Raw genomic sequence first — 27,104 nt, 5'->3', positions numbered from 1 at the left:
GAAAAGAGTCATCAGGGGAGAGTCAGCAGGTAAAGAAAGAAAGTCACAGTGGGTGAGGGGTGGGGAATTGGGTGAAGGTGGTCAAAAGGTACAGACAAGTACTGGGAATAACTGTGAGGTGACAGATGTTAACTAAACTTAATGTGGTAATCATTTCACAATGTATATGTGTCAGGTCATTATGCTGTGCACCTTAAGCTTATACAGAGTTGTATGTCAGTTATATCAGTAAAACTGGGTGGGGGAAGGGGGAGTTTGCATCCACCATAACTGCATATAATATGACAACATGAAAGAATATAAAATAAATGTTTAAAATGGAAAAGTCATAACAAAAGCACAATATGTAAAAAAGAATCTGCAGATATTAAAAAGAACAAAGAGAATTTCCAGAAATAAAAAAAATCTAATGATAGTAAAGAATAGAGAACTTAAACAATTACTACAACTGAAGGGTAACTGATTGGACTTAATGAGAGATCACCTAGAACACAACACAGATAAAACGGAATGTAAAAGAGAAACGAAGAGATACGGAAAAAAATGAAAAGGTCCAATACACATCTAGGAAATGTTGTAAGAAATGTCATCAAAGGAGAAAAATAAAGGAGGGCAGGCATCAGAAAAGGAAATGGTTTAGAACTTTTCATAATTGAAGAAAGTCGCGATTTCAAGATGAATCAAAATAAGTCTCAAGTAGGATAATGAAAGTAGATCTAACACCTAGACACATCATGATGATACTGCAAACTTACAAAGAAATCTTTTGAAAGAAAACAAATACATGTTATTTTAAAGGAATGATGATTGGGCACATGACATATTATCAGACAATGGAATAATACCTTCAAGGTGATAAAGGAAAAACAGCAATCAAGAATGGGGCAAAATAAAGACATTTTAAGACAAAGACTGAGGATTCTTTCATAGAGTCACAGGAGAATTTCTAAAGGATGTACATTAGCAAGAAGTTAGTTAAACCTAGAAAGGTAGGAGAAATCAGTAAATATGTTAGGAAGTCTCAGTAAGCATATACTAAGTAACAATGATTAATTTTAATCGTATTTCAAAACAAATTAGATTAAAAGCACCAGATAACAATACAAAGAATGTACTTAAAGCCTTCTAAGGACTTTTTTTTTGAGATACCAATTAATTACAAGTCAAAAATGCAAGTTAAAAAATTAAAGATAACCTCTAAAAGCAAGAAAATATTTTTTAATCCAGTAGAGGGGAAAGGAGAATAAAGAAAACTTGATTGATCCCATAGAAATCAATAAAGTGTAACAGAAGAAGCAAGTACAAGTTTGATTTAAAAAGAAAGTGGGATAATGTTATAATCCAATGTTACTGCAATAAAAAAAAAAAGAAAGTGAGGAGATGGGCTATAAGCTAAAGGGAGCCCTAGTGACAGCTCTTGGGAGATGCAGACTGAGCAGAAGAGCGTGTCAGTGAGGTTGGTGAGGCTGAAGTGCAGTCCTAGCCTCTCTGAGGACACTGGGGAGAAATACAACATACGCAAATGCTGACTGCAGACAAGAGGAAAGACAATTGGTTAAATATTCAGGCCTACCACTTTCTGCTCCCTGGCTTTCCGTTACTCCCAGTCCAGAGATTTATAGGAGCTAAAGGATGGGTGTGAAGTTTTTGTATAATCTGATGTAGAAATGGGCTGCCTCCTGACCAGGAGATATTCATAGATCCAAGCTCATAGAGGTGCAGGACTGATGAGTGTTCATGAGCTCCGGGGTCAAACATATAGATTCAGTCGCCATCTGCACCATTTTTAGTTGTGCATATCCTGTAATATTACTGAGCCTCATACTCTTCAGATACAAAATGAAGACAGACATGCCTGCTCTACCTATCAGTAAATAAGGGAATAAGTTCTCTTCACTTGATCTGTTGTGAGAATGAAATGAGATGAAACATATAAAGTGTCTGCAGTGTAGTCAGTAAATTAGTGTTTTTCTCCCTGTTTATCTCAAAACTAAAAATAATAGCTGGAAAATTGCTTTGCATAGCATAAGGCACTATGCACACAAAAGAGATTACTATGAATTCTTGCTGACTGATTACTTTCAATCACATTGACATGTCCCCTTTCCTTTATTCTTCAGCAGTGGCAACATGGGTGGTAGGATTTTGGTGGGACAGGAGGTAATGAGAGCCTGGATCCTGACTGGATCCATCACCGGATGTGATGGTTAAAGATACCTAACACCACCACACAGCTCAGTTCCCAACTGGCTCAGTAACTATGGATCTCTGAGCAACATCTTAGACATTAAATATCAAATCTTCCTGTCCCTTACCTTCTAAGTCCTCTGTAAACCTAATTAGTAATTTACTTCACAATTTGCTGCCCTGGTAATAACTTTTAAACTGTCATCTGTGTTTTAATAAAAGCCATAAATATTTAGAGAGTTTTTTTCTTAAGGGAATTCTGTTTATTCCCTTTGAGCATAAAGGTATACTAAAATCCCATGACCTTCCTTAACCATCAGGGAAATGCAAAGCAAAACAATGAGATACTACTTCACACCCACTAGGTTGGCTATAATCAAGAATAAAGATAAGTATTTGCAAAGATGTGGAGAAATTAAAACTCTCATACACTGCTGGTGGGAATGTAAAATGGTGTAGTTACTATGCAAAAACAATCTGGCAGTTCCTCAAATGGTTAAACATAGATCCAATTCCACCCCAGGTAAATATCAAAGAGAATTGAAAATATATATCCACATAAAGCATGCACATAAATGTTCATAGCAGCATTATTCATAACAGCCAAAAAATGGAAACAACCCCAATGTCCATCAACGGATGAACAGATAAACAAAAGGCACTCCACACAGTGGAATATTCAGCAGTAAAAAGAAATGAATAGTGATACATGCTATAACACGAACCTTCAGAACATTATGGTAAATAAAGAAGCTAGTCACAAAGGACTACATATTGTATTTCATTTACATAAAATGTCTAGAATAGGCAAATCAGTAGAGATAAAGTGTATTAGTGTTTGCCTAGGGATGGAGCATATGGGGAATAAAAGGAGTAGAATTTGTCTTGGGGATAACGAATGTGTTCTAAAATTGTGGTGATGAATGTATAACTCTGAATATACTAAAAGCCATTGAACTGTACACTTTAAATGAGTGAATTGTTTGGTATATGAATTATATCTCAATAATGTGGTGTAAAAATAATCCATGCCTTGAGGGGTTACTACTTACTCAAACAAAGAGTTTGAGAATCTTTGTCTCACTTTAACAAAAGTCATATGCATAGTCATATGCATAGTATGTGGCCTCCAGAAGTGGCATGAAGAAATATTCTGAGGGGGATCTTGGCAGGTTTCCTCATGGCATTGCTGGGCCATCCTGGCATTCACTCCATGCCTTGCCTTTAAATCGGAGAACCACAGTCCCCATATTCAAAGATAAAAGTAAGTACTTGATGGGGGCTGGCCCCGTGGCCAAGTGGTTAAGTTCGCGCACTCTGCAGCAGGCGGCCCAGTGTTTCGTTAGTTCGAATCCTGGGCGCGGACATGGCACTGCTCATCAGACCACGCTGAGGCAGCATCCCACATGCCACAACTAGAAGAACCCACAACGAAGAATCCACAACTATGTACCGGGGGGCTTTGGGGAGAAAAAGGAAAAAATAAAATCTTTAAAAAAAAAAAAAAGTAAGTACTTGATGATTTCAGGTGGGTGTGGTGGAAAGAGTTGTCTACCCTGTTCCTCAAGTCCATATTTATTCCCCAAGTCTCTGATGTCCTTGGTCTGAAATGAGCACCACTCCACTCCCGCCACATATTGATGACCCACAGCACTAAGAAAATAGGACAGAGTGAATGAGAAGATTCAAAAGGGCCATGACAAAAATAGAAAAAAAGAGAAGGAGAATGCGATACATTCATTCTGGGTCAGACTCATAGCCCCTGACAGTGGCACTAAGAAGGGAGGCCAAAGGACTTTCTCTGGAGTCTTGCACATCTTCTACCTCCAACATTCAGGAAGTTCTCAGAACAGACTGGGAGTCAGATGAACACACTAGGTGGGCAGGGTTGTATTTAAACAGCGTTAAGGGGGCCGGCCCCATGGCCGAGTGGTTAAGTTTGTGCGCTCCATTTCGCGGGCCCAGGGTTTTGCCAGTTTGGATCCTGGGTGCGGACATTGCACTGCTCATCAAGCCATGCTGAGGCAGTGTCCCAATGCCACAATTAGAAGGACCCACAACTAAAAAATATGCAACTATGTACCGGAGGGCTTTGGGGAGAAAAAGGAAAAGTAAAATCTTTAAAAAAAAAAAAAAAAAAGAGCTGAAGCATGGTCTTTGTGCCTCAAAATGGAAATAAGGTAAAGACAGAGCAGAAGCGGCTACTATGGGACTTTACTTGGCATTGACGTCCACAAAACCCAACAACTAACTTTGTTTTGGAGTTTTGCTCCTTTATGGTCAATGAGATTCACAAGTGCCTGAACCTCAATGTTTAACAGTTGAAAAGTTATCAGGGCCAATCCAACCAGCAGCATTCACTTGGAACTGACAGACTCTTCAATAATCAATTCCAAAAGGAGTCAATAGACAATACTGAGGATAGTCCAAGATGGGAGGTAATCTAAATCTTTTCCCTTGTCTTCTATTCATCCTGCCTACACTTTTTTGTTTGGGTTTGAAATACATTTCTCTTATATCTAGATATGGTGGTTTTAAGAACCTGGGAATTTAGTAATCCTCAAATCAAATAATGAAATTATACTGCAGAGTCTCTAATAAGGGGAAACTGGAAAGCTGCTCCTACCTTCTAGGTTCTCAATTCTGTGCTAAGATGTTAGCATTAAGGTTGAGATGAATCACTGCTTATTATGTTAGAGCTTTTGGTCTGTTTAGGTCAGCTTCACTTTTCTTGAATGAATGAATACTTATCTATGGGCAAATATAATGCCTATAGTTGCACTTTTTACAAAGACAAAGCACAACAATTCTTGAAGTGGAAATAAAGACTCTAAATAGATTTTTAATGCTCTTTAGAAATAAAATGTTTTCCTATAGGAACAAACCTTGATCTTTGATGTTACTGAGAAAGTAAAGGGAAAATATGATTTAATATTCAGGCTTTGTTTTCATACTGTTCATATCAAATGGATAAAGTCAATATTCATATTCAAGGGTACTTAACTAATAAGGACAGTTGATATTTTTCATACCTATGTATACAGTGTCTCCAAATTTATATCAAAAAGCCCTAAAATACAGTAAAAGAACGAGGGGTTGCAAAGTAGACATAAGACCAAATATTTAAAAGCAGTAAACTATTTCCCACTTCTCTTGCTCTCTTTTCCCCACCACCTAGGAGTGATAGTCTGGAGCTGCAACAGGCCAGCCCTTCTAAATTCCTGACTTCCTTTTTTCTCCCTCTGCAATTTCCAAGGTGAGGTCAGAAAGAAAATAATGCAATATACAACAGATGCTCTATTATAAAGCCCAAATGAATACTGTACTTTTGAGCAAGTTTTAAACCATGGAAACCAAAATTGAGTTTCCCAGAGTCAAATTTTGTATCCTTTTTGTTTTTTGTTTTTTAAAAGATCTCTCTTTAACTCACTTTGTCCATTTCCACCCCTAACTGGTCTTTGTAGCCATGGAACAATTCTGGCCCTGCTTCCATCTCTTCTTGAGAACATCATTCTCCTCTGACACTTTCTTCAGCTGGTGAATGCAGAAATAACAAGACAGAGACTAATCTGGAACAGCGCTCCAGGGCATTGTTGAAAACAATGTAGTATTCAGCTGATAATCTGTGGAATTTAACACCTGGGTGTGATCAAAGAAAGAGGCAAAAAGAGCCATGTCAAAACCACTGTCATCTCAGAATGGCTGTGGGATACCCAAGGTTGTCTCCCACTGAGGAGCAACAACAGAGGCTTAAAGTGGTACGGGAGGCAACAGACTTCACTAATATAACTCACTCAGCACAAATAAGAAAATAACAAGCCAGTACCTATAATTTCTATAATATATTACCTAAAATGTCCATTTGCCAAAAGAAAAATTATAAGAAATGCAAAGAACCTGGAAAGTATGATCCATACAAAAACAATTGCCTCTGGGATAAACCAGATGTCAGATTTAACAGACAAAGATTTGAAAGAAGCCATTATAAATTTATTCAAAGAGCTAAAGGGAACCATAAAGGAAGGCATGATGACAATGCTCCATCAAGTAAGGTATATTGATAAAGATAGAAATTATTTTTTTTTAAAAACTGCATGGAAATCCTATAAATGAAAATTTCACTAGAGGGGCTCAATAGTAGATTTGAACTGGCAGAAGAAAGAATTAGCAAACATAAAGATAGGTCATTAGGGATTATGCAAGCTGAAGAACAGAAAAATGAATGAAGAAAAATGAACAAATCAGAAAAACGTGGGGCACAATTAAAGTGCACCATCACACACACAATAAGAATATCAGAATGAGCAGAGATTGAGAAAGAACATAAAGAAAACCTCAAAGCTTCCCAAATTTATTGACAATAATGTCAAGACATTAGCTAATCTACTCCATGGTATTGCTACCTTGGCATTCATTTTGTGTGGCCAAGTAGCCTCCCAGGACCTTAAACTGACACTAGCCCCCTAATGCAAGCACATGCCCTAGATAGCAGCCTGCAGAGTCACAGAAAATGGAAGTTCCTGATATGACTTCCCCAGTAGCCCTTGTGATCAAGTCTTCCCTGCCTCCCAACACCTGTATGCCTTATGTACCCCTTAGATGAGACCCCCATGGGACATACCAAAACACCACTGTTTTGGTTGGAATTGACCAGTCCAGTCCCAGCTCAGGAACTCCAAAGCACTCCACCTATGGACTCTAATAAAGGCATGTACCCAAAGTCCTGCCTCTATCTGTCTGTACTCTACTTTGACCTCCCCAAGTGACCTCTCAAAGCATGCCATGTACTTCCTCGAGGATCTGTGAGTAGTAAACCTCTATTTCAATTTCTCTCATGGTCTATTGTTGAACCATGGCTCACCATCCAGCACTCTGTGCTCCACTTAACAAATGTCAATTTAACAAAGTCATAACAAATACTTTATGCATTCAGGGAGTTCAACAAATTCTAAGTAGTAGAAACACAAAGACTTCCACAAACATGTCACAGTAAAAATGCTGAAAGCAAAGGCAAGGAGAATTTCTTGAAAGAACCAAGAAAAGCAACTCATCACTTACAAGGGAGCCTCAGTAAGATTAACAGCTGACCTCTTATCAAAAACGATGGAGGCCAGAAGGCAGTGGGAAGACAAAGTCCTGAAAGAGAAAAAAATCTGTTAACCAAGAATCCTATATCCAGCAAGACTAGCTTTAAAAAATAAAGGTTAAATAAAGACATTCCAAGATAAACAACAACTGGCAGAATTTGTTGCCAGCAAATGTGACTTACAAGACTAGTAAAATAATTTCTCCATGCTGAAAGCAAATGACCCCTAAGTTTAATTTTAATCCTCATGGAAAAAAAGAGCCCTGGTAAAAGTAATTATGTAATATAAAAGACAGTATAAATGCACATTTTCTACTTTATTGTCTTAACTTATTTGCAAAGCAGGTGTATAAAACAATATGTATATAATGTGTTGGGAAAATAATATTAATATAGTAATAACAGCACAAAAGAACAAAAGAGGTGGGAGGAAACAAAGCTGTACTGAGATAAGAAAACAACTCCAGATAGTTACTCAAACTCACAGGAAAAAATGAAGAGAACCCAAATAAGAAGAAATTTAATATAACAAAATATGTAAATACATACTTATTCTTCTCTTAGCTTCTTTAAAATACATGCAATTCTATAAGGTAATAATCATTGCAAAGTATTTTTGGGTCTGTAACATTTATAGATGTAGTATGTATAACAATATTACCTCAAAAATGGAGAAGAGGGAATAGACCCTTATAGGAGTACCATTTCTCTATCTTATTGGAATTAAGTTAGCATAAATCTGAACCTATTTCTGAAAAGCCCTAAAGCAAGATTTAAGGAAATAACTCAAAAATGAAATAACTAAAAAAATATAGCAAAAGTCACTAAGTAAATTAAAATGAGACATTAGAATATATTCATGGAGGGTTGACAACAGCATCACAGAAGAGTGAGTTGTTCCCTTTGTCTCTCCCCTCTAAGTTACAAATAAATGGACATTCATTAACCAGTAGAGGATTCCCTGCACAGCACAATGGGATGCCTTAGAGATCCACACAGCTGTGCATCTGAAGGTAGGTGGACTGCATCCCCAGGAGGCAGTGGAACCAGGTGAGCATACCCTTTCCCCTCCCTGGCAGCAGCGAGCCAGGTCACAGATCCTCACACAGTGGCTGGTGTGACTGTCAGAGGAGGCAGGGGCAGCTCAGCCAACAGAAACACTTTCAGAGTTGTAGCCCAGCCCACAGGACTGCCCAATGTGCCACAGTAGCCCCATTGGTGGGAACACTCTACACTGAGTGGTGTTGACTCAGCCCACATGAAGGCACCTGCCTGCCAAGCACAGCACTGGCAAGAAGGCACCCCACCCATGGAGTACAGCAGCATGTGGGAGCCACGGAGTGATAGCTCAGCTCCCACCTGGGTGCCCTCCCACCTAGCACAGTGCAAGTGAGGTGTTGTTCCACCTGCTCAGAGGCACTCTGCCCATGGAGGACAACAGCTCATAGGACCCATGGAGTGGCAGCTCAGCCCCAGCAGAGGCACCCGTCCTGCCTAGCACAGCAGCTTAGTTGTTCCCCTGCCAAGTGCAACAGCCCCGCCTGCAAGAGAGCGATTGATCCTCTGAGCACAGAGCCTCCGCCTAGGGTGCATGACCTGGCTGCTCGGCACAGAGGCCCTGACCATGTGAGCACAACCTGTAGAGTGGCTGTGGCCAGCCCACACAAATGCAGAGCAGCCCTACTGCACAACTTGCAGCAGATGGGGCATGATCAGAAAACACAGCTTCTGCCCCCCCAGTGGTGGCAGGTGGAATCTGTGACATTATACTGCCACAAAAGTGCTGGGGAAGGATCAATTCATCAAACGCCATGAAGAACTACAGTAATACTTCAGTGCAGAAGGAAAATGACAAGTCTCTAGAAACCAATCGTGAACTCACAGAAATTTATATTCTAAATGACAGAGAATTCAAAATAGTTGTCATAAAGAAAATGAGTTACAAGAAAAGTCAGAAAAACGGTTCAGTGAACTCAGGAATAAAATGAGCAGAAGGAATACTTCAACAAAGAGAATGAAACTCTAAAAACAAAACCAAACAGAAATTCTGGATATGAAGAAAAAAATTAATGAGATAAAACATAGTCTAGAAACCATGAAAAATAGAACTGATGTTATGGAGGACAGATAGTGAATTCGAGGATAGAAATATAGAAATACTTCAGGTAGAGGAAGAGAGAAAAGAACTAAGATTTTTTAATTTTTCCACAAATATTCAACTCAATTAGGAAAAGCAATATAAAGATTATAGGTGTTGCAGAGGGAGAAGGGAGGGAGAAAGGAGCACAGAGCTTGTTCAAAGAAATAATAGCTGAGAACTTCCCAAACCTGGGGAAAGAGCTGGACTTACAAGTATATGAAGTCAAAAGAACTCCTAATTACATCAATGCAAAAAGAACTTATCCAAGGCATATAATATTAAAACTGGCAAAAGTCAATGACAAAGGAAAAATATTAAGGGCAGCAAAGCATAAGAAAATAGCTTACAAAGGAACTCCTCTCAGGCTTTCAGTATTTCTCAGCACAAACCTTACTAGAAGAGAATGGAATGATATATTCAAAATACTGAAAGACAAAAACTTTCAGCCAACAATACTCTATCCAGCAAAACTGTCCTTCAGATACAATGGAAAAATAAAAGCTTTCCCAGATAAACAAAACAAATGGAGGGAATTCATTGTACTAGACCTCCCTTACAAGAAATTATGAAAGAAGCCTTCCTACTTGTAACAAAAAGGCACAGGTTTACAAAGCTTTGAGCAAAGAGATAAATAGACAGACAAAATCAGAAAATTGCAGCTCTGTATCAGAACAGGTTAGCAAACAATTATAACATAAAAGATAAAGGGAAAGAAAGCATTAAAAAGAATTATAAACACTTCAATCTAGTCACAAACTCACAACACAAAAAATAATAATTTGTGACAACAATAACTCAAAAGGGGAAAAAGAAAGGGATGGAATCTGCTTAGGCTAATGTAGATAAGAAGCTATCAGAAAATGTACTATCTCATCGATGAGATCTTTTATACAAACCTCATGGTAACCACTAAAAAAATGAGAGCAGAGCCACAATTCATAAATAAAGAGAAAACCATTGCAGGAAACCACCAAACTGAAATGGCAATCACAAATATAAGTAAAAAGAAACAATGGAAATACAGAACACCCAGAAAACAAGATATAAAATGGCAGTATTAAGCTGTCATATATCAATAATCACTCTAAATGTAAATGGATTGAGTTCTCCAATCAAAAGACACAGAGTGGCAGGATGGATTAAAGAACAAGACCCAACAATATGCTGCCTCCAGGAAACACATCTCAACTCTAGAGACAAACACAGGCTCAGAGTCAAAGGATGGAAGACAAACTCCAAGCTAATGGCAAACAAAGAAAGCAGGTGTTGCCATACTTATATCAGACAAAGTGGACTTCAAGATAGAAAAGGCAATGAGACACAAAGAAGGGCAGTATATAATGATAAAGAGACATTCCACCAAGAGGACATAACACTTATAAATATATGTGCAGCCAACACAGAAATACAAAAGATTATAAGAAAATATTATGAAAAAGTATACACCAACAATGTGGACAATGTAGAAGAAATGGATAAACTCTTAGACTCTTACAACCTCCCAAAATTGAATCAAGAAGAAATAGAGAATCTAAATAGACCAATCACAAGTAAAGAGACTGAAACAGTAATAAAAAACCTCCCCCAAAATAAACGTCCAAGACCAGAAGCCTTCTTGGGAGAATTCTACCAAACATTCACAGACAATTTATTACTTATTCTTCTCAAACTATTCCAAAAAATTGAGGAAGACAAAAATATTCCTAACACATTCTATGAGGCCAACATCACCCTGATACCAAAACCAGACAAGGAAAATACAAAGAAGGAAAATTACAGGCCAATATCGCTGATAAACATAGATGCAAAAATCCTCAACAAAACATTGGCAAACCAAATACAGCAATACGTTAAAAAGATCATACATCATGATCAAGTGGGATTCATACCAGGGACACAGGGATGGTTCAACATCCACAAATTAGTCAATATGATATACCATATTAATAAAAGAAGGAACAAAAACCACAAGATCATCTCCATAGATGCAGAGAAAGCATTTGACAAGATCAACATCCATTCATGATAAAAACTCTAATAAAATGGGTATAGAAGGAAAATACCTCAACCTAATACAGGCCATATATGACAAACCCACTGCCAACATCATACCCAATGGGGAAAAACTGAAAGCCATCCCTCTGAGAACAGGAACAGGGATTAGACTACCTTCATCCTAATGCAATGGTAAATCTTTCCATCCTGCAGAGAAGGTCTATCAAATATTATATGTATTCTGATAAAGTACAAATCACCATATATGATATAGGCTGAAAAAAAATCATCACCTATAATCCACCGAACATTTTTTTTTTTGAGGAAGATTAGCCCTGAGCTAACATCTGCTGCCAATCCTCCTCTTTTTGTTTAGGAAGGCTGGCCGTGAACTAACATCCGTGCCCATCTTACTCTGCTTTATATGTGGGACACTTACCACAGCATGGCTTGCCAAGCGGTGCCATGTCCACACCCAGGATCCAAACCCACGAACTCCAGGCTGCCGAAGAGGAATGTGCAAACTTAACCGCTGTGCCACCAGGCTGGCCCCTACATCAAACTTTTACATATACCTAGCCAAAAGCCTAATTTCACATCTGAACTCTATCAAGTTATTCTTGAGTTAAAGAGGAAATACAAACTAAAATTTTAAAACTTTAAAAAAGATAATTAGGGGCCGGCCTGGTGGTGCAGCGGTTAAGTGTGCATGTTCCGCTTCAGCGGCCCAGGGTTCACCAGTTCAGATCCCAGGTGCGGACATGGCACAGCTTGGCACGCCATGCTGTGGTAGGTGTCCCACATATAAAGTGGAGGAAGATGGGCGTGGATGTTAGCTCAGGGCCAGTCTTCCTCAGTGAAAAGAGGAGGATTGGCAGCAGTTAGCTCAGGGCTAATCATCCTCAAAAAAAAAAAAAAGATAATTAGAACACTATACATCAGATCTTATGTGAGAAGGCAAAGCTATTTTCAGAAGAAAACAGTGTTTTATAGTGCTAAAAAATGTCAGAAAGTTTAAGAGAAATAGTGAAATAAAATTTAGTAATTACAAGTTTGGGGGTTCCCAGGATAATTCCAGTGAATTATTGCTAGAAGGACTCACAGAACTCACTGAAAGCTGTTACAATCACAGTTACAGTTTATTACAGTGAAAGCATACAGATTAAGTTAAGGGGAGAGTCACACAGGGCAGAGTCCAGCAAAGGTCCAAGAGCAAAGCCTCCAAGTGTCCTCTCCCAGAGAAGCCAGAGATAATACTGACTTCTTCCAGCAAGAACGTGTGACTAAGCATGGAGTACTGCCAAACAGGGAAGCTCACCTGAGCCTTGATGTCCAGAGTTTCTACTGGGGCTCAGTCACATAAATATGGTTGACTGTCTGCAGGCTGACCTTAGTTTGCAAACTTTGAGCTCATACTGCACAACTCAAAACTCCAACCATAAATCACACTGTTAGACTATATGGTGTTTACTGTCAGGTAAACAAAGGTATTTATCAGGCAGAACATTCTAAGGGCTTAGTGATCACCTCTCAGGAGCCGAGGGCAAAGGCAAGACCTTTCTTTCTATAAAGTTAATTCTTTACTACACAGGAATAAACATTGAGAAAATATTACATAAATAAAATAATAGTATGTATTAGAAAAACTCAGAAATGAGGTGATAGAATGCAAGAACTACAAATGAAAGTTCACCAGAAGTGAAGACAAACAAGCGGTGAAGAAAAACAATCAATAAAACTACAGATCATCCAGAACCACAGTTCTTGAGATTTTATGTCAAGACAAACCAAATTTTTAAAAATACAAATTTTCAAAATAAAAAGGATACAAACAGCCAGGGGCGCATGTGTCTGCCATGAGAGTGTCGAGTCCTGGGATAAGGAGATCAATTCACTTGGTCCATATACCTGCCATGATGAGAGTGGTGGGTCTTAGGATCAGGGCTTACTCACCCACAGCCTCTATGACATTTCCACTCCTCCCCCCACTAAATTTCAAAATAAAAGTAGAAAAAGAGAAGAGTTCACATCTCCTCTGTGAGAGTGGTGGAAGCTGGGGCTGGTGGAGGAGCTCAATCTTCTTGATGACAACTGGGGAGAGAATCAGGGTCCAGGCCCATGTGTTGACATGCACAGAGAAACTTAGAAGAAGTTACAGGCTGCATGGAAGGCAGACTGGCTATGTGTAGAGTAACTGAGTAATAAGTAAATACATTGAAACTATCTGGAAACAGGATTCTCACGGTCAGAAAAGAGAGGTATAAATATGTAAAGGAAGAGTCTAATAAACCCTGGTAAGTTGGATTGGAATTAGAGGTGTCAGTGTGCACTAAACAATTTAAAAAAGTGTTTAAATTTTAACAAAGCACAATTCTATATCCAGTGTTTATATATAGAAAATATATTCAAGAATGAATGCCAAATAAAGACATTTTTAGGTTAAAAAAAAAACAGAATTTGTCACCAATAGACCTGCATTACAAGAAATGCTAAAAGGAAGCTCTTCAGGCTGAAACAAAATGCTACCAGTGGGAAAATGGGATCTTCAGGACGAAAGGAAGGAAGCATAAATGGTAACTCTGGATAAATGTAATAACTCTTTCTATCATCTCAGTTTCTTTAAACTACACATGAGTATTCAAAGCGAAAATATTATTAGTGTGTTGTGTGGTTTATATTTTATGTAAATATAGCATAAATAGCTAGGGTGACTATATTAATTTCAGATAAACTACACCAGTGATAGAGGGACATTTTATGATAGAAGAGTCAGTATGTGAGGAAGGCACAATTATCATATATGTGTCTGTACCTAAAAGCACAGCATCAAAAACCGCTGCACTTCCGTGACCCTAAAAATGAACGCCTCCTTAAATGTTGAACCCTGGGTGCTTTACTCACTTCAGCATTACAGTAGTTCCAGCCCTCATTTTAATATCTATCTCTCAGCAATCACAAAAAAAGGACAAAAAAATCATAAAGATATTAATGAACTATCAACCAACTTGGACTAATTAATATTTGTACAATAATTCACCCAACAACCATCAAATACATATTCCTTTCAAGTACATATGGCATATTCATCAATGTAGACTATATACGGGGCCATACAAAAAGAATCAATGAATGTCAAAGGGTCAAAATCATACACAATGTATGCTCTGATCAAATGGGACTAAATTGGAAATGAGTAACAATGAAGCATCTAGAAAGCCCACATATGTTTGGAAAGTAAACACCACACTTCTCTATAATCAATGGGTTAAAGAAAAAGTCAAAAGGGAAATAAAATATTTTAAACTGATTGATAAAAATGCAATATATAAAAATTTGTGGAATGGAGTTAAAATAGGGAATTTCTGGCTTTAAATGTTATATTAAAAGAAAAGAAAGGTCTAAAATCAGTAACCAGAGGTCCAATTTAAGAAGCCAGAAAAGGAAAAGCAAAGTAAAGCCTCAGTACCTAGAAGGAAATAGGAAAAGAAATAAATGACATACAAAATAGACATAAAATTAACCAAACCAAAAGTGATTTTGTTAGAAAGAGCAACGGAATTGATTAAACTCTAGCTAGAATTACCAAAAATAAAAAACTGCAGAGACAAGTCACCAATATCAAGAATGAAAGAGCTGATCGCCAAGGAACATATAATTATTAGAAGTCTAAGAGGGAATTATTACAAGCTACTTCATTCCAACAAATGTGACAACTCAAGAGAAACGGACAAAATTCTTGAAAAATACAACTTACTTTAAAACAAATACAAGATGAAATGGAATATTTGCATAACCTAATACCTATTAAAGAAATCGAAATTATTATCAAAAACAAAGAAAATGCCAGGCCCAGCTGGTTTTACTAGAGGTTTCTACCAAACATTTAAGGAAGAAATCATACCAATAATCATACCAATCATACAGACTTTTCCAGAAAATAGAGAAGGAGAAGACAGTTCACATCTTGTTTTATGAGGCCGGTGCTACACCAATACCAAAACCTGACAAAGATATTACAAGAAAAGAAAATGACATACCAAAAACTTCATGCAAAATTTCTTTTTTTTTTCTTTGAGGAAAATTAGTCCTGAGCTAACTACTGCCAGTCCTCCTCTTTTTGCTGAGGAAGTCTGGCCCTGAGCTAACATCTGTGCCCATCTTCCTCTACGTTATATGTGGGACGCCTACCTCAGCATGGCGTGCCAAGCGGTGCCATGTCCGCGCCCGGGATCCAAACCTATGAACCCCAGGCCGCTGAGAAGCGGAACGTGCGAACTTAACCGCTGCACCACCGGGCCGGCCCCTTCATGTAAAATTTCTTAAGAAAATGTTAGCAAATTGGAACATGCTCCTCCTGTGCTTCTCCTTTACTCTTACACTACTACCACACTTCACTTCACTTTTGGTCACCAAATGTATGGGTTCCCCCCACCCCACACCAAGCAATTCTCTAACACCAGCTGGGGCTCCCACAATTTAACTTAGTTCTGATGCTATCTATCTGGAGATAACATCAGATCCCACAGATTAAGAACTCAGTCCTACAAGATTGAACCCCCACCCTCCGTTTGAGATACCAATCTCAAGTCCCAGGTACTGTACTCTTTAAAGGTGGGTCAGAAATAACATTGAGCATCTTTACCAACACAGTGTAACACCTAGTTTCTTTGACAATGAATAGGCCTTACATGTCCCACAAGTCACATCTAGCTCCCTGGATATCAAGGAAGGTAGAAATTATATGAAGGGCCTGAGAAAGGTATGAATATCATGAAGAATGCTGAAGGTGTTTAATGGAGGTATCATCTGCAACACAACAAAGTTTAACCCATTCTTTTGAAAACAAGGTGAAAAAATTCACCTAGTTTCTTAAAAAATAGGCTTGATAGTCCAGAGAGCATATTGTGAATTATTTGAAGCAGATAGCTTACCCAGTGAGACTAAGCAGCTGTTCTCCATCATTACATCCCAGAACAGCTCCCTGAGCAGAACCAGATATTCCCACTCCTCCGGAGGGAAGCCTAGGGCCGCATTCCTGAATGTTACCCATGCCTAAAACCATAAACCCAAGTATTACTGGTGAAATTCAAAAACTGTTTTCGAAATGGGAAAAGAGTAGATAAAGGTTTGAAATCCAAGAAGGGGGCTATACAGCAAGCAAACAGGCTATGGCTAGAAGTCCATAGATAGATAGATGAGTCAAGAAATTAGTGTTTCAGGGCTGGCCCGGTGGCGGAGTGGTTAAGTTCGCGCGCTCCGCTGCAGGCGGCCCAGTGTTTCCTTAGTTCGAATCCTGGGCGCGGACATGGCACTGCTCATCAGACCACGCTGAGGCGGCGTCTCACATGCCACAACTAGAAGAACCCACAACGAAGAATACACAACTATGTACCCGGGGGGCTTTGGGGAGAAAAAGGAAAAAAATAAAATCTTTAAAAAAAAAAAAAAAAAGAAATTAGTGTTTCAGAAACAGATTCTCTACATATTTTTAAGAAATTTAATTGAGTTAGACAAAAGTTTCTGCCTGTTATGTGATTCCTCAATTATCCAAACATGTCTAGAAACATGGCTAGAAATGAATAAAATAATCACAATTAGTGAAATAGTGAATATAAACATACTGCATGCCATATGCCTGCCTCATAAATTATCAATAAATGTGAATTCTTCTATCCTCTTTTTCCATTACAGACTAAGAAAATATAATTTATAGAATTTCTTTTCCAATATAGTATTAAATCTAGCTTAGATAATAGAGTTTGCATAAAATTAAAGAATTTCTTCAAGCCTCACATTCATCAATATGTCACATACAATGTTTTTTCTACTTATTTTAATGGTTTAATACTTCACACCAAATTATCATTCTCTAACCTATTTGGGTTTGGGTGTAAGACCGTTATTTTTAAATATATCCTAAGTACTACTCTTTCTTATGCCAATTAGTAAGTTTTTTTTTTACTAGCTACAATATAGTCCATCATCCTTAACTATTCTTTGATACTATACTACTTTGTATACTATGCTTTGGTTGGAGAAAAAAAATCTCTAACATCTTTTGTACTGATAGGAGTCTATAGTTATCTACTCCTTTGAAATCTGGATAATCCGCCATCCCTCACTGAATACTTTCCTTGGTCTTGAGTTAGAGGAAACAAAATGCAGAATGGTCCAGAATCACAGAGTTAATCATGTTAAGCCAGCACAATCTTTTTAAGTACACAAAAGATCTTCCTCCCGGTATTCACCTTTCTGAGACTGATTCCCAAGATAGAGCCCCAATCTCTCTGTATGCAGGTCCCAATCTTACCCCTATCCAATCCTAAAAGCCTCACAGAACCTGGAATCATAACACATACCAACACTGAAGCCAGTCAACTGCCAATCTTATATTTTCCTAGAAAATGCAAAGAATTTCCAAGTTTTTCCATGAGTAATCAAATGGGACCAACTTCTCTGAATCATACCTCCACCATTTTTTGGATGGTCAAATACCTCTTTCTCAAGGGATTTAATTTTACTCCATAACTCTTCTTGAAAGAAGGCTGAACTTATAGGAGATGCTACACATTAATGGGAGACTAGAGGGACCCATCAGGATCCCTTGGGCTGTCTGGCATCATCCTTCACTGGTATGAGAGGAACAGCTTCTTAGATAGATCTCTGTTACAGAGGATATTTCAAAATAAGGAAATGTTCACATGATCTAATATGTAACCATGTCCAAGATCTAGAGACAAAAAGCCATGGTTAAAAATAGTTAAGAACTTGTCAGTACTCCTCAGTGGTCCACTCTTGGAGAAGCCCAGAGCCCACAGAGGCAAGAACTGGCAAAAGAAAAGTTGGCTATGAGACCAGATGTACCTCTCAGCTCCCAAAATGATGTACATTAATATAAGCTTTTTCCTTCTGTCTTCCTGCCTGCAAACAATACGCAGAAAGTGAGGGAGGTAAGAGGGATTCTGGACAAACCCAAACCCTCCACTCACAAGGAATCCAGTAGACAGGCACAAACACCAAGCAGAGGTCCTCCTTCTGGAAGCAGGATCCAGACACTTCAGCAGGAGGTTTCTGGCCCGTGCTCCACTCTGCTAATGGCTGGGCCTCAGATTGGGCACATCCATTTTCCAGGGCTGCAAAGGGGTGACACCATTCACACCAAAATCTCCTCTGTGGCCTCAGGGACTGTCACATATTATAAATTCCAATAAGGCCTACAAGAATATTTCAGGTCCTGCATGTTTTTCCAGAACTTTGCCACTCACTCATCAAGAAGTGGAGTTTATTTCCCTTCCTCTTGGAACAGAGCAGGCCTTTGCGATTCTCTTAATGAACAGAACACAGTGGAAATGACACTGTATCTTCCAAGGCTAGGTTAGGAAAGGCAACAGAGCTTCCTACTAACTCTCTCAAGACACTCACCCTGAAACCCAGCCATTTTGCTGTGAGGAATCCAAGCAGCTACATAGAAAAGGCCACAGCTAGATATTCCAACCGCACTCCAGCTGAGGTTCCAGCTGACTGCCAGCATCAACCACTATACATGTAAGTGAGCAAGGCTTCAGATGATTCCAGCCCCCAACCTTCAAGCCACTCCAGCTGAAGCCAAGTAGACCAGAGACTAGCTGTCCCCACAAAGCTCTGCCCAATGAACAGATTCATAATCAAAATAAATGTTATCATTGTTCTACAGCTAAGCCACTGAGTTTTAGGGTGGTTAGTTATGCAGAAACTGGGAATACCTAGTCATCCCACATGCAAAGGCAGAAAACAATGCAGTTGCAAAAAAGCCTGGCACGCCGTGCTGTGGTAGGCATCCCACATATAAAGTAGAGGAAGATGGGCACAGATGTTAGCTCAGGGCCAGTCTTCCTCAGCGAAAAGAGGAAGATTGGCAGCAGTTGGCTCAGGGCTAATCTTCCTCAAAAAAAAAAAAAAGTGGGAGCTGCACAGCCAGTAGAAGGAATTGCCCAGGTAATATTCAGCTTTAGCAATAGCTTATTGGTTTAAAATAAATTACAGAATATCCACTCATGACTACTAAGGTAGTCATTAAATGCAAAGTTGTAAAAAATATTTATAGTTAAGTATGTAATCAATTATATATCAATAAAACCAGGAAAAGGAGCTGGTCCCGTGGCCGAGTGGTTAAGTTCGTGCACTCTGCTTCGGCGGCCCAGGGTTTCACCAGTTAGTTCGAATCCTGGGCACAGACGTGGCGCCGCTCATCAAGCCATGCTGAGGTGGCATCCCACATGCCAAAACTAGAAGGACCCACATCTAGAAATACCCAACTATGTACTGGGGGCTTTGGGAGAAAAAGGAAAACATTAAAAATTAAAAAAAATATATAAAATAAAACTGGGAAAAAAGAATATGAAAAATATTCAAAACATACTCAATAGTAAAAAAATCAATCCATAAACACAATATCATTTTCCTTGTAAAATATGTGCATATATAAACAAAAGAAAAATGTCTGGAAATCTATGCAACCTTATGTTAGCAGTGCTTCTCTGTGTTCTTCTATATGATTTTCTTTTCCTTTAAGACTACTTCTTAACAGTGGTCATGTATTAATATAAATATGCATTTTTAAGTTCTGTAAAAAGGAAGCTTTTCTTCAAAAAGATATTAATATTAATACATGGCCACTGTTAAATTAAGAAGTAGCCTCACACAGTCTTCCCTTGAATTTCAAGAACATGGTCAGGACAAATAGGTGCCAAGTCTGAATGGCTTTTCTTTGTTTCCTTCATCTCCCAACAGCTGATTTACATTATAGTTTTTACATATGGCCAAGAAAGTTGGGGTTTTACCTAGAGAAGAATGGTTAAAAGTCCCTGAGAGAAGTCTCATAGGTATTGATGATGTTCTAAATGCTTTTATGTCTTCCTAATATATTGGGTTGAACTTTCAGCCCTAATGCCCTCAAAACACCTAGTTAATCCTGTTCTATTAGTCTCACTTTACATCTAATCTCACTAAAAAACTATAAGGCATAAAGCTCATTGAATAAAACATGTTCACCTCCACAGAGCTCTTATGTCTTCAGTATAATTTGGTCATAACCTGAGAACGCTTGCTGTCATCAGAATGTCTCTTCCCTATGACTTCCCAGTATGTGTTATCTGACTTCTTTAAGAGGCTTCATCACAGTCTAGCTTACATTTCTTCCCACATATATTTGATCTTCTTTGCCTAATAATGAGCAACTTACCTCTTTTCAGTGCTGGTTTCTCCTCAAGTACTAGAATAAGTTGTGGCATACTGTGGGCCGGAAACAGATATAAAAGTAGACAAATAAAGATACATCTCAAGGATATTCATCACAGAGTAGTTTCGGTAACCATAAATATCTCAGGATAGTGAAGAGGTTAAATAAATTATGGGTAGCTATTATTATGCTAGTATGTTAGTTTTTAAAAATGATTACCTAATTCATATTAAATGCTGAGGAAAGACATTTGTAATAAATTAACGAGCAAGAGAGGCAGGTTAAAAAATTGAGAGGTTATTGATAAACAGATGAAAAGTAACAGGATATACTGGAGTATGTGAGGAAGCCATTTAGATTAAAACTAATTCGGCCTGACCTTGTTTTTCCAAAAGGGCCTGAAGTGGCCTGTTGAGCATGCATTGTACCTCTGCTTTAAAACATTTACAGTGTCCCAAAGACAAGAATGATGCCCTTAAAGATAGGGATGTAACCCCCCCCCCCCCCCCCCCCCCCCGTACTGGCATTTCTTTAAGGGTAAGGGTCTCTTCCTGGAAACAGGGGATTAACTACAGCCCTGCTGTGCTCACCTTGTGACCACTGACCTGCTGACTGCCAACCTGCTGTGCCAGCTAAGCATCTCGTGACAGGAGTAAAAAGAGATATTCCTGTCACATGTGATGTATGCTCTTTGTTCCAAGACAGTGTGGGGACTGGAATTGGCCACCCCAAGATATACCTCTTCGGCATGATGATTATTTGAGGCTAGTTACTTTGAAGACAGGAGAGCAACTGAAAAGTAGAATTTATTTACCCTTTGTAAGAGACATTTACATGGTAAAGGAACTCTCCATCTGTAAAGATATCTCCCTCTGTACCAGGAAGAAGGGGGGATGACCTTGTCTCTAGAAACTCTTAATCAATGCCAAAGGCAAGGACTTAAATCTGCATTTTGTTTACCGTACTTGTGTGGTAATCTCCCATGATTGACTCCCACTCCATCCCCAACATCCTCCTTTGTTTTTAGATATTTAAGTGGTGGTTTCGGCCATTTTGGCGAGTTGCTCAGTTTGCCCGACCTCTTCCATGTATACATGTTATAAAGCTTTCTTTAATTTTCTCCTGCTATTTTGTCTCATATGAATTTAATTCGCTCTCCGGCCAGACGAACCCACATTTGGGAAGAGGAAAAGTCTTACTCCCTACAACAGTATATAACTACTTGTACACCCCAGTTCTTTGGTATCCTTCAGGCTATAGTCCTAAAACCTGGCTCATGATAAACTCACCCCAATTTTGATTTATAGATTGATTATGGATTATTTGCATCAACATTATGTACAGTTGTAAATAAGAACAAGCTCTGTGGTTAAAGTTCCAGTATGTCAATTTTAGCTCTGAAAGTGTCTTAGTAAGTATTATATCTGCACTGCCTAGATTTCCTTAGCAATAAAAGGAAAAAAACAATAGTTTTTCAAAGAACTGTTGTCAGGATTAAGTGAAAAAACAACAAAATATTATCTATTTTTTATTGATGATGAAGAGACTATTTCATGTCCTGTAATCCATTACTATTAAAGGAAATTCTCTTCTGTTCTTACCATTTTTTCTGAGAGTGAAATTTGAGTTTCTTAGATCTGCTCTTCCTTGTAATGCTAATATATTACAGAGCACAGCTTGTGAATGTTAATTAGTCTTTACTAACAACATTACCCACAAAGAGTTTCAGAAAGAAAACGAGGACAGCAGCTGTGCAGAGCGAGGGACACCGTTCTGCTTCATAAAACTAGTTCAGAGAATCAGACCCATTTAGGTAAGAAAATGAAAATATTAACAAAATTCAATCTTGCTTCCTGTCTAACTCATTTATGCATATTTATAACTACTAACATCGAATTCTATTATCTCAAATTATAAACCCACATTGTCAGCATGACTTGTATAATGGAATCTCCTAAGATACCTGGTCTTGAGATATTAGTGCTGTCTTGTTAAAGTTATCTAAATCTGTAAAAAAAAAAAAAAAAAAGAAAGAAAAACAAAAAATTAAATACTTAATTGTGAGTAGCCTTACTTGATAATTTGTTCTCCTGGAATTATGCATAAATTGATATCTACAATTCCAAAAGGTGTGAATACTCAGAAGGTTTGTCAAATCAGTTGGGCAGCATTGTCACTTCCTTCTTATCCCTACTGATAAAATTAATTCATATGTCAGGACCCACAAAATGGAGGCCACCCCAGTGGACCAGCCCAGTCACAAATCTAAACCTAAACCAACCTACACTTAGGGGAGATGCCTCACTGTCAAGGAAAGCTCACATACACCAATCCCAATCCTCCAACTCAGCTTTAGCTAGCTTATCTTACCCCAGAAAATAGGACCTGCTATCTTATAAGGAAATCCCCAACCTCCTAGAGAACCATGCCCTGTTCTAGAGCTGCCTCTTCTAACATTCTATAAAACTGTCTCTTGCCCAAAATCCCTCTGGAAGAATGATCCACTGTTTGTGAGGCCTGCACTCCCCCCATGCACAGATTGCTTTCCCTTGAATAAAGGACATCAAAATTGTTTCAGTTTTGTCATTTGACACTACATACATGGAAGTACAACAAAACAACAAATGATTGGGTTGGACTCCTTTTTCTAACTAAGAGTTAGGTCTTTTCTCATTTAAATGACCAATTTGTGTCAATTTTTCTGAAAAAACAAAATCACATAAACATAAGCACAGGGAAAAACTTATAAGAACGTACACCAAAATGTTCATAATGATTATTTCTGTATGCTAAAACTGAGAACTTTAACTTTCTATTTCATAAGTTCAACTTAGATTACTAATTTTTTTCCAACAAGACTGTGTTAATTCCATCATCAGGAATATACAACAATACCTGTTCCTATTTAAAGCTTTCTTCTAAAAAGAGCTGGAGGGAGGGCTATCTCCTACTTATTATGAAAACTGAGCAAACAGGCTGGCAAAATGACAGGTGACGGCACTGAAACCAGCATGAATGAAACAAATAAACCTACCAAGTCTTGTATCTTCTTTTACCTGTGTTTCATCAATATAACAAGACACTTTCCATGTTAAGATTCTCCTGTGAATAAGCACAACTCAATTAAGTGACACTTTCAGACTAAACAGTTTTTGGTCCATAGAAAATGCTTAACAAATGTGGGCTTTATCATTGCCTTTTTCCACTGAATGACCAGTTAATGTATCATATTGGATATAATCCTTGAAAAATTGCTAAGAAATGCCTATAATAAAGTGATTTATAATTTAGCAACTTCTTGAGTACTTTTGTTCAATAACATGAATATTGTGCAGAATTGCATTTTATATTTTTTATGTTAGAATATCTTCATTATCTATATAATGTTAATCACCTAGATGTAATGTGATTAACATTTACATAATACAGGAAATTACACTTGCAGGTGTAAGCTATTGATGATTCTAGGTCAGTGGTTCAGACCTGTTTGGGTCATGTATACCTTTCATAGTCTCATAAAATTATAGAGTTTTTCCCCAGGAAAAATATGCGTTCATAAAATAAACATACAATAATTTGGTTTACAATTTCAAGGCAAATATTTTAATGTGAAGTGCCGGAGTCCAGCTCCAGCAGAGGGAGAGACCGAGTCAGCGCTATATACAAGAAGGAGACCTGAGGCTTGAGTCAGTGCAATCAAGTCTGACTTTACTGTGCACAAGTGTCGTTTTTATATTTTTCAGGATTAGTACAGAAATAGCTCTACAAATATTCTCAGAGAGATAAGGAAGTACAAAGCAAGTCTGTCTTTACTGGTTTATACAGTGTTTTTATATCTTTTTTAGCAGGGGATAAATATAGCAGTTACAGATGTTCTTGCAGAGTAAACCACAAAGCATTCATTGATTAAGTGCATACTTACAGGGAACAGAGTTAACTTTTAGGGAGGCAGAGGTTAACTATCTTTTCCTGCACAAAAGCGACTTCAGCAATTAAGAAAAGACTTCTATAATAGTTTGCCAAACACATGCAGGGGAATAATATATTTTTCAATAACTAACATATGGAGGAAAATTCTACTTAACTACAGAGGAAGAAGTATATCTATGCTTATCAGGGAAACTGGAGGAAGAGCAAAACATCAACCAGAAGGAGGCAGCTGCTTTGATCCAAATACTCTCTTCAGTACGAACCCCTCATTAGCGAGAAAAGTTCTTCCACTATCTATGTGCGTCAGGGGGAGCTTGCCCCTTGCGATATTCTGAAGGCTTATGCGGTGGTCACAGTCTCTTACTATATTTAATTCTCCTGGGAGGTAGTGCCTCCCAAGCAGCCGCCCAAAGGAGTGAAAACTGGAGGTTACGAAAGGACAAGGAATGAAGGGCAATTAGAAGCAGCACAGGTTTCAGAACTATGTGAGGGGCCGGCCGGTTATTCTTTACCAAGGGGTGACGCTGCACCCCTCGGCGTTAATCGGCTGGACCCTGTCAAGCAGCCCATCAGATGATGTAGCCACGGCTCCCAGCAGTGAAGGATTCCTGTTCTAGACCATCTGAGCATGCGGCTCATTTTCTTCTTTACCAATGCTCATTACAATTAACTTCATAGTTTCACTGCTCCTTATCTATGAATGTGGAATGACTTAGAATTATCTACATAATAACAGGTTTTTAGGCACATTATTGTCAGCCACTCTTCTAGTGCTCTGTTAATATTAACTCTCCCAATCCTCATAGCAACTCTTTGAAATTGGTACTATTATTTGTATTTTACAAACAATAAACTATGGAACAGAAACATTGAATATATTGCCCAAACTCACAAATACTAAGCAGCAAAACCAAAATTTTAATTCAGATACTCTAGATTGGGGGTCAGCAAACTTTTCTGTAAAGGACCAGATAGTAAATATGTTAGGCTTTGTGGGCCAAAAGGCAAAATCAAGGATATTATATAGGTGCTTATCTAACAACATCCATGCCAATCTTCCTCTATGTTTTACTATGTGGGCTGCCAGCACAGCACGGCTGCTAACAGAGCAGTGTAGGTCTGTGCCCAGAACTGAACCTGGGCTGCCAAAGCGAAGCATGCTGAACTTAACCACTAGGCCACAGGGGCTGGCCCCACAAATTTTTTTATTGACAAAATTCAAAACTTTATTTATGGGCACTGAAATGTGAATTTCATATAATTTTCAAGTTATGAATTATTGTTCTCCTTTTGATATGTTGTCAATTATTGAAAAATGTTAAAAACCAGTCTTAGTTCATGGGCCATACGAAAAATAGGCTACAAACTGGATTTGGCCTGCAGGGTCACAGTTTGCTGATCCCTGCCAACACTCAGAGACCATTATACCCTACTGTCTCTCAGTCGACACAATTATATGACTTGAAAAAAACCTGATGCTGCCAAATCTTATAAAAGAATTCGTTGGTACCACATAAATCTCCCAATGGATTCTCTGGGGAAAAAATCCTGCCTTTCTTGACAGAGATCTCTCTGCATATACCCCCAATAATATTCTTACTCCTAAAAGCCTTCAAACAGAACTGTTACTTACTGAAATCAATCAAATCTTCTCCTCCCTTGCCATTTTTCTGCTTACCTCTCTGAAGAATATCTAATGTATCTAATGTGTAATTCTACCTAAGCATTGGTCTCTGAACTAATCACAGTAAATAGGACGATTATTTCTGCATCAGGAGACAAAAAGAGCACAAGGGGGAGGTGTTGCAAGTGGTCACAGGAAAATGAACTGTAGGAAGGGTATCTGATGAGGAACTGGGAAAGAAGGGGATCCATCCTCATAGGACCCTCATGAACTGGGAAGAGAAGGCCTAGAGACCAGGTAAATGGTTAAGTCACTATTTGGCAGGGCATTTCAGATGAAGTTGTTCTCTATCCTGAAAAACAACAATGCATTTCATAAAGACAAAGTTCAAAATGACCTCTAGCTTAGCTTTGAGATGTGCAACTGCAATGCTTTTCTCCTCTCATGGCCCTTTTTTTGGAATAAAGCAAAACTTGGAAGGAAAAGGGAATTATGACATAGCAGGCCTTTCTTGGAGCCCAGACAGGGTAAATAAGAAGACATTCTTCATCACTAGCAAGCCTCCAGCATCCATATTAAACAGACCCAGATGAAGGGTGAGGAAGACTGGAATACTGTTGACTCTTCCCTGTATCATACAGAAAAGTTAGGTTCACTGAAGCCTGGGACTGGAATCTGTTTCTATGTTCACAGCAGTTTCCTGTCGACAGAGCTATGGAAATGCTGTGCATCTGCAATATGCAGCTTGCCCCCAAAGAGCTTCCAAAAGGAATCTTTGGAGGAAGGAATCCTACTCTTTGTCCCTCAATATCACGTCTTCCAAGGACCCTGCCCTGGGGGCAATTCCAGCCCTAAAATCACCATTAACAAACACAAGCTTGTGCTTTTTAAATTGGGACCTTCATTCTAGGTCCCAAATACTCAA

General features: G+C 38.5%; 1 protein-coding gene across 6 annotated transcripts in view; it reads right to left on the bottom strand.

Annotated features, from left to right (window-relative positions):
• ZNF529 (zinc finger protein 529) overlaps positions 1 to 27,104 on the bottom strand; it is a 54,475-nt gene that overhangs the window by 26,446 nt on the left and 925 nt on the right. For 2 of the 6 annotated variants that reach the window (XM_070557520.1, XM_070557525.1), the window contains 3 exons: positions 21,216 to 21,417; positions 20,629 to 20,678; positions 7,246 to 7,323 (listed from right to left, as the gene is read on the bottom strand). The exons of 2 other annotated variants lie outside the window; for them this stretch is intronic. In XM_070557520.1, the coding sequence (XP_070413621.1) occupies positions 7,246 to 7,323; positions 20,629 to 20,678; positions 21,216 to 21,265 (178 nt within the window). In that variant the 5' untranslated portion in view covers positions 21,266 to 21,417. Of the gene's footprint in view, positions 1 to 7,245; positions 7,324 to 20,628; positions 20,679 to 21,215; positions 21,418 to 27,104 lie in introns of those variants that run through there. 2 more of the 6 variants (XM_070557524.1, XM_070557523.1) reach the window with 1 other exon arrangement.

The sequence above is a fragment of the Equus przewalskii genome, chromosome 9 (assembly GCF_037783145.1).
Source record: "Equus przewalskii isolate Varuska chromosome 9, EquPr2, whole genome shotgun sequence".
NCBI lineage: Eukaryota > Metazoa > Chordata > Mammalia > Perissodactyla > Equidae > Equus > Equus przewalskii.
The sequence above is the reverse complement of the archived record's forward strand: the minus strand, read 5'-3'. Positions and strand labels throughout refer to the sequence as shown.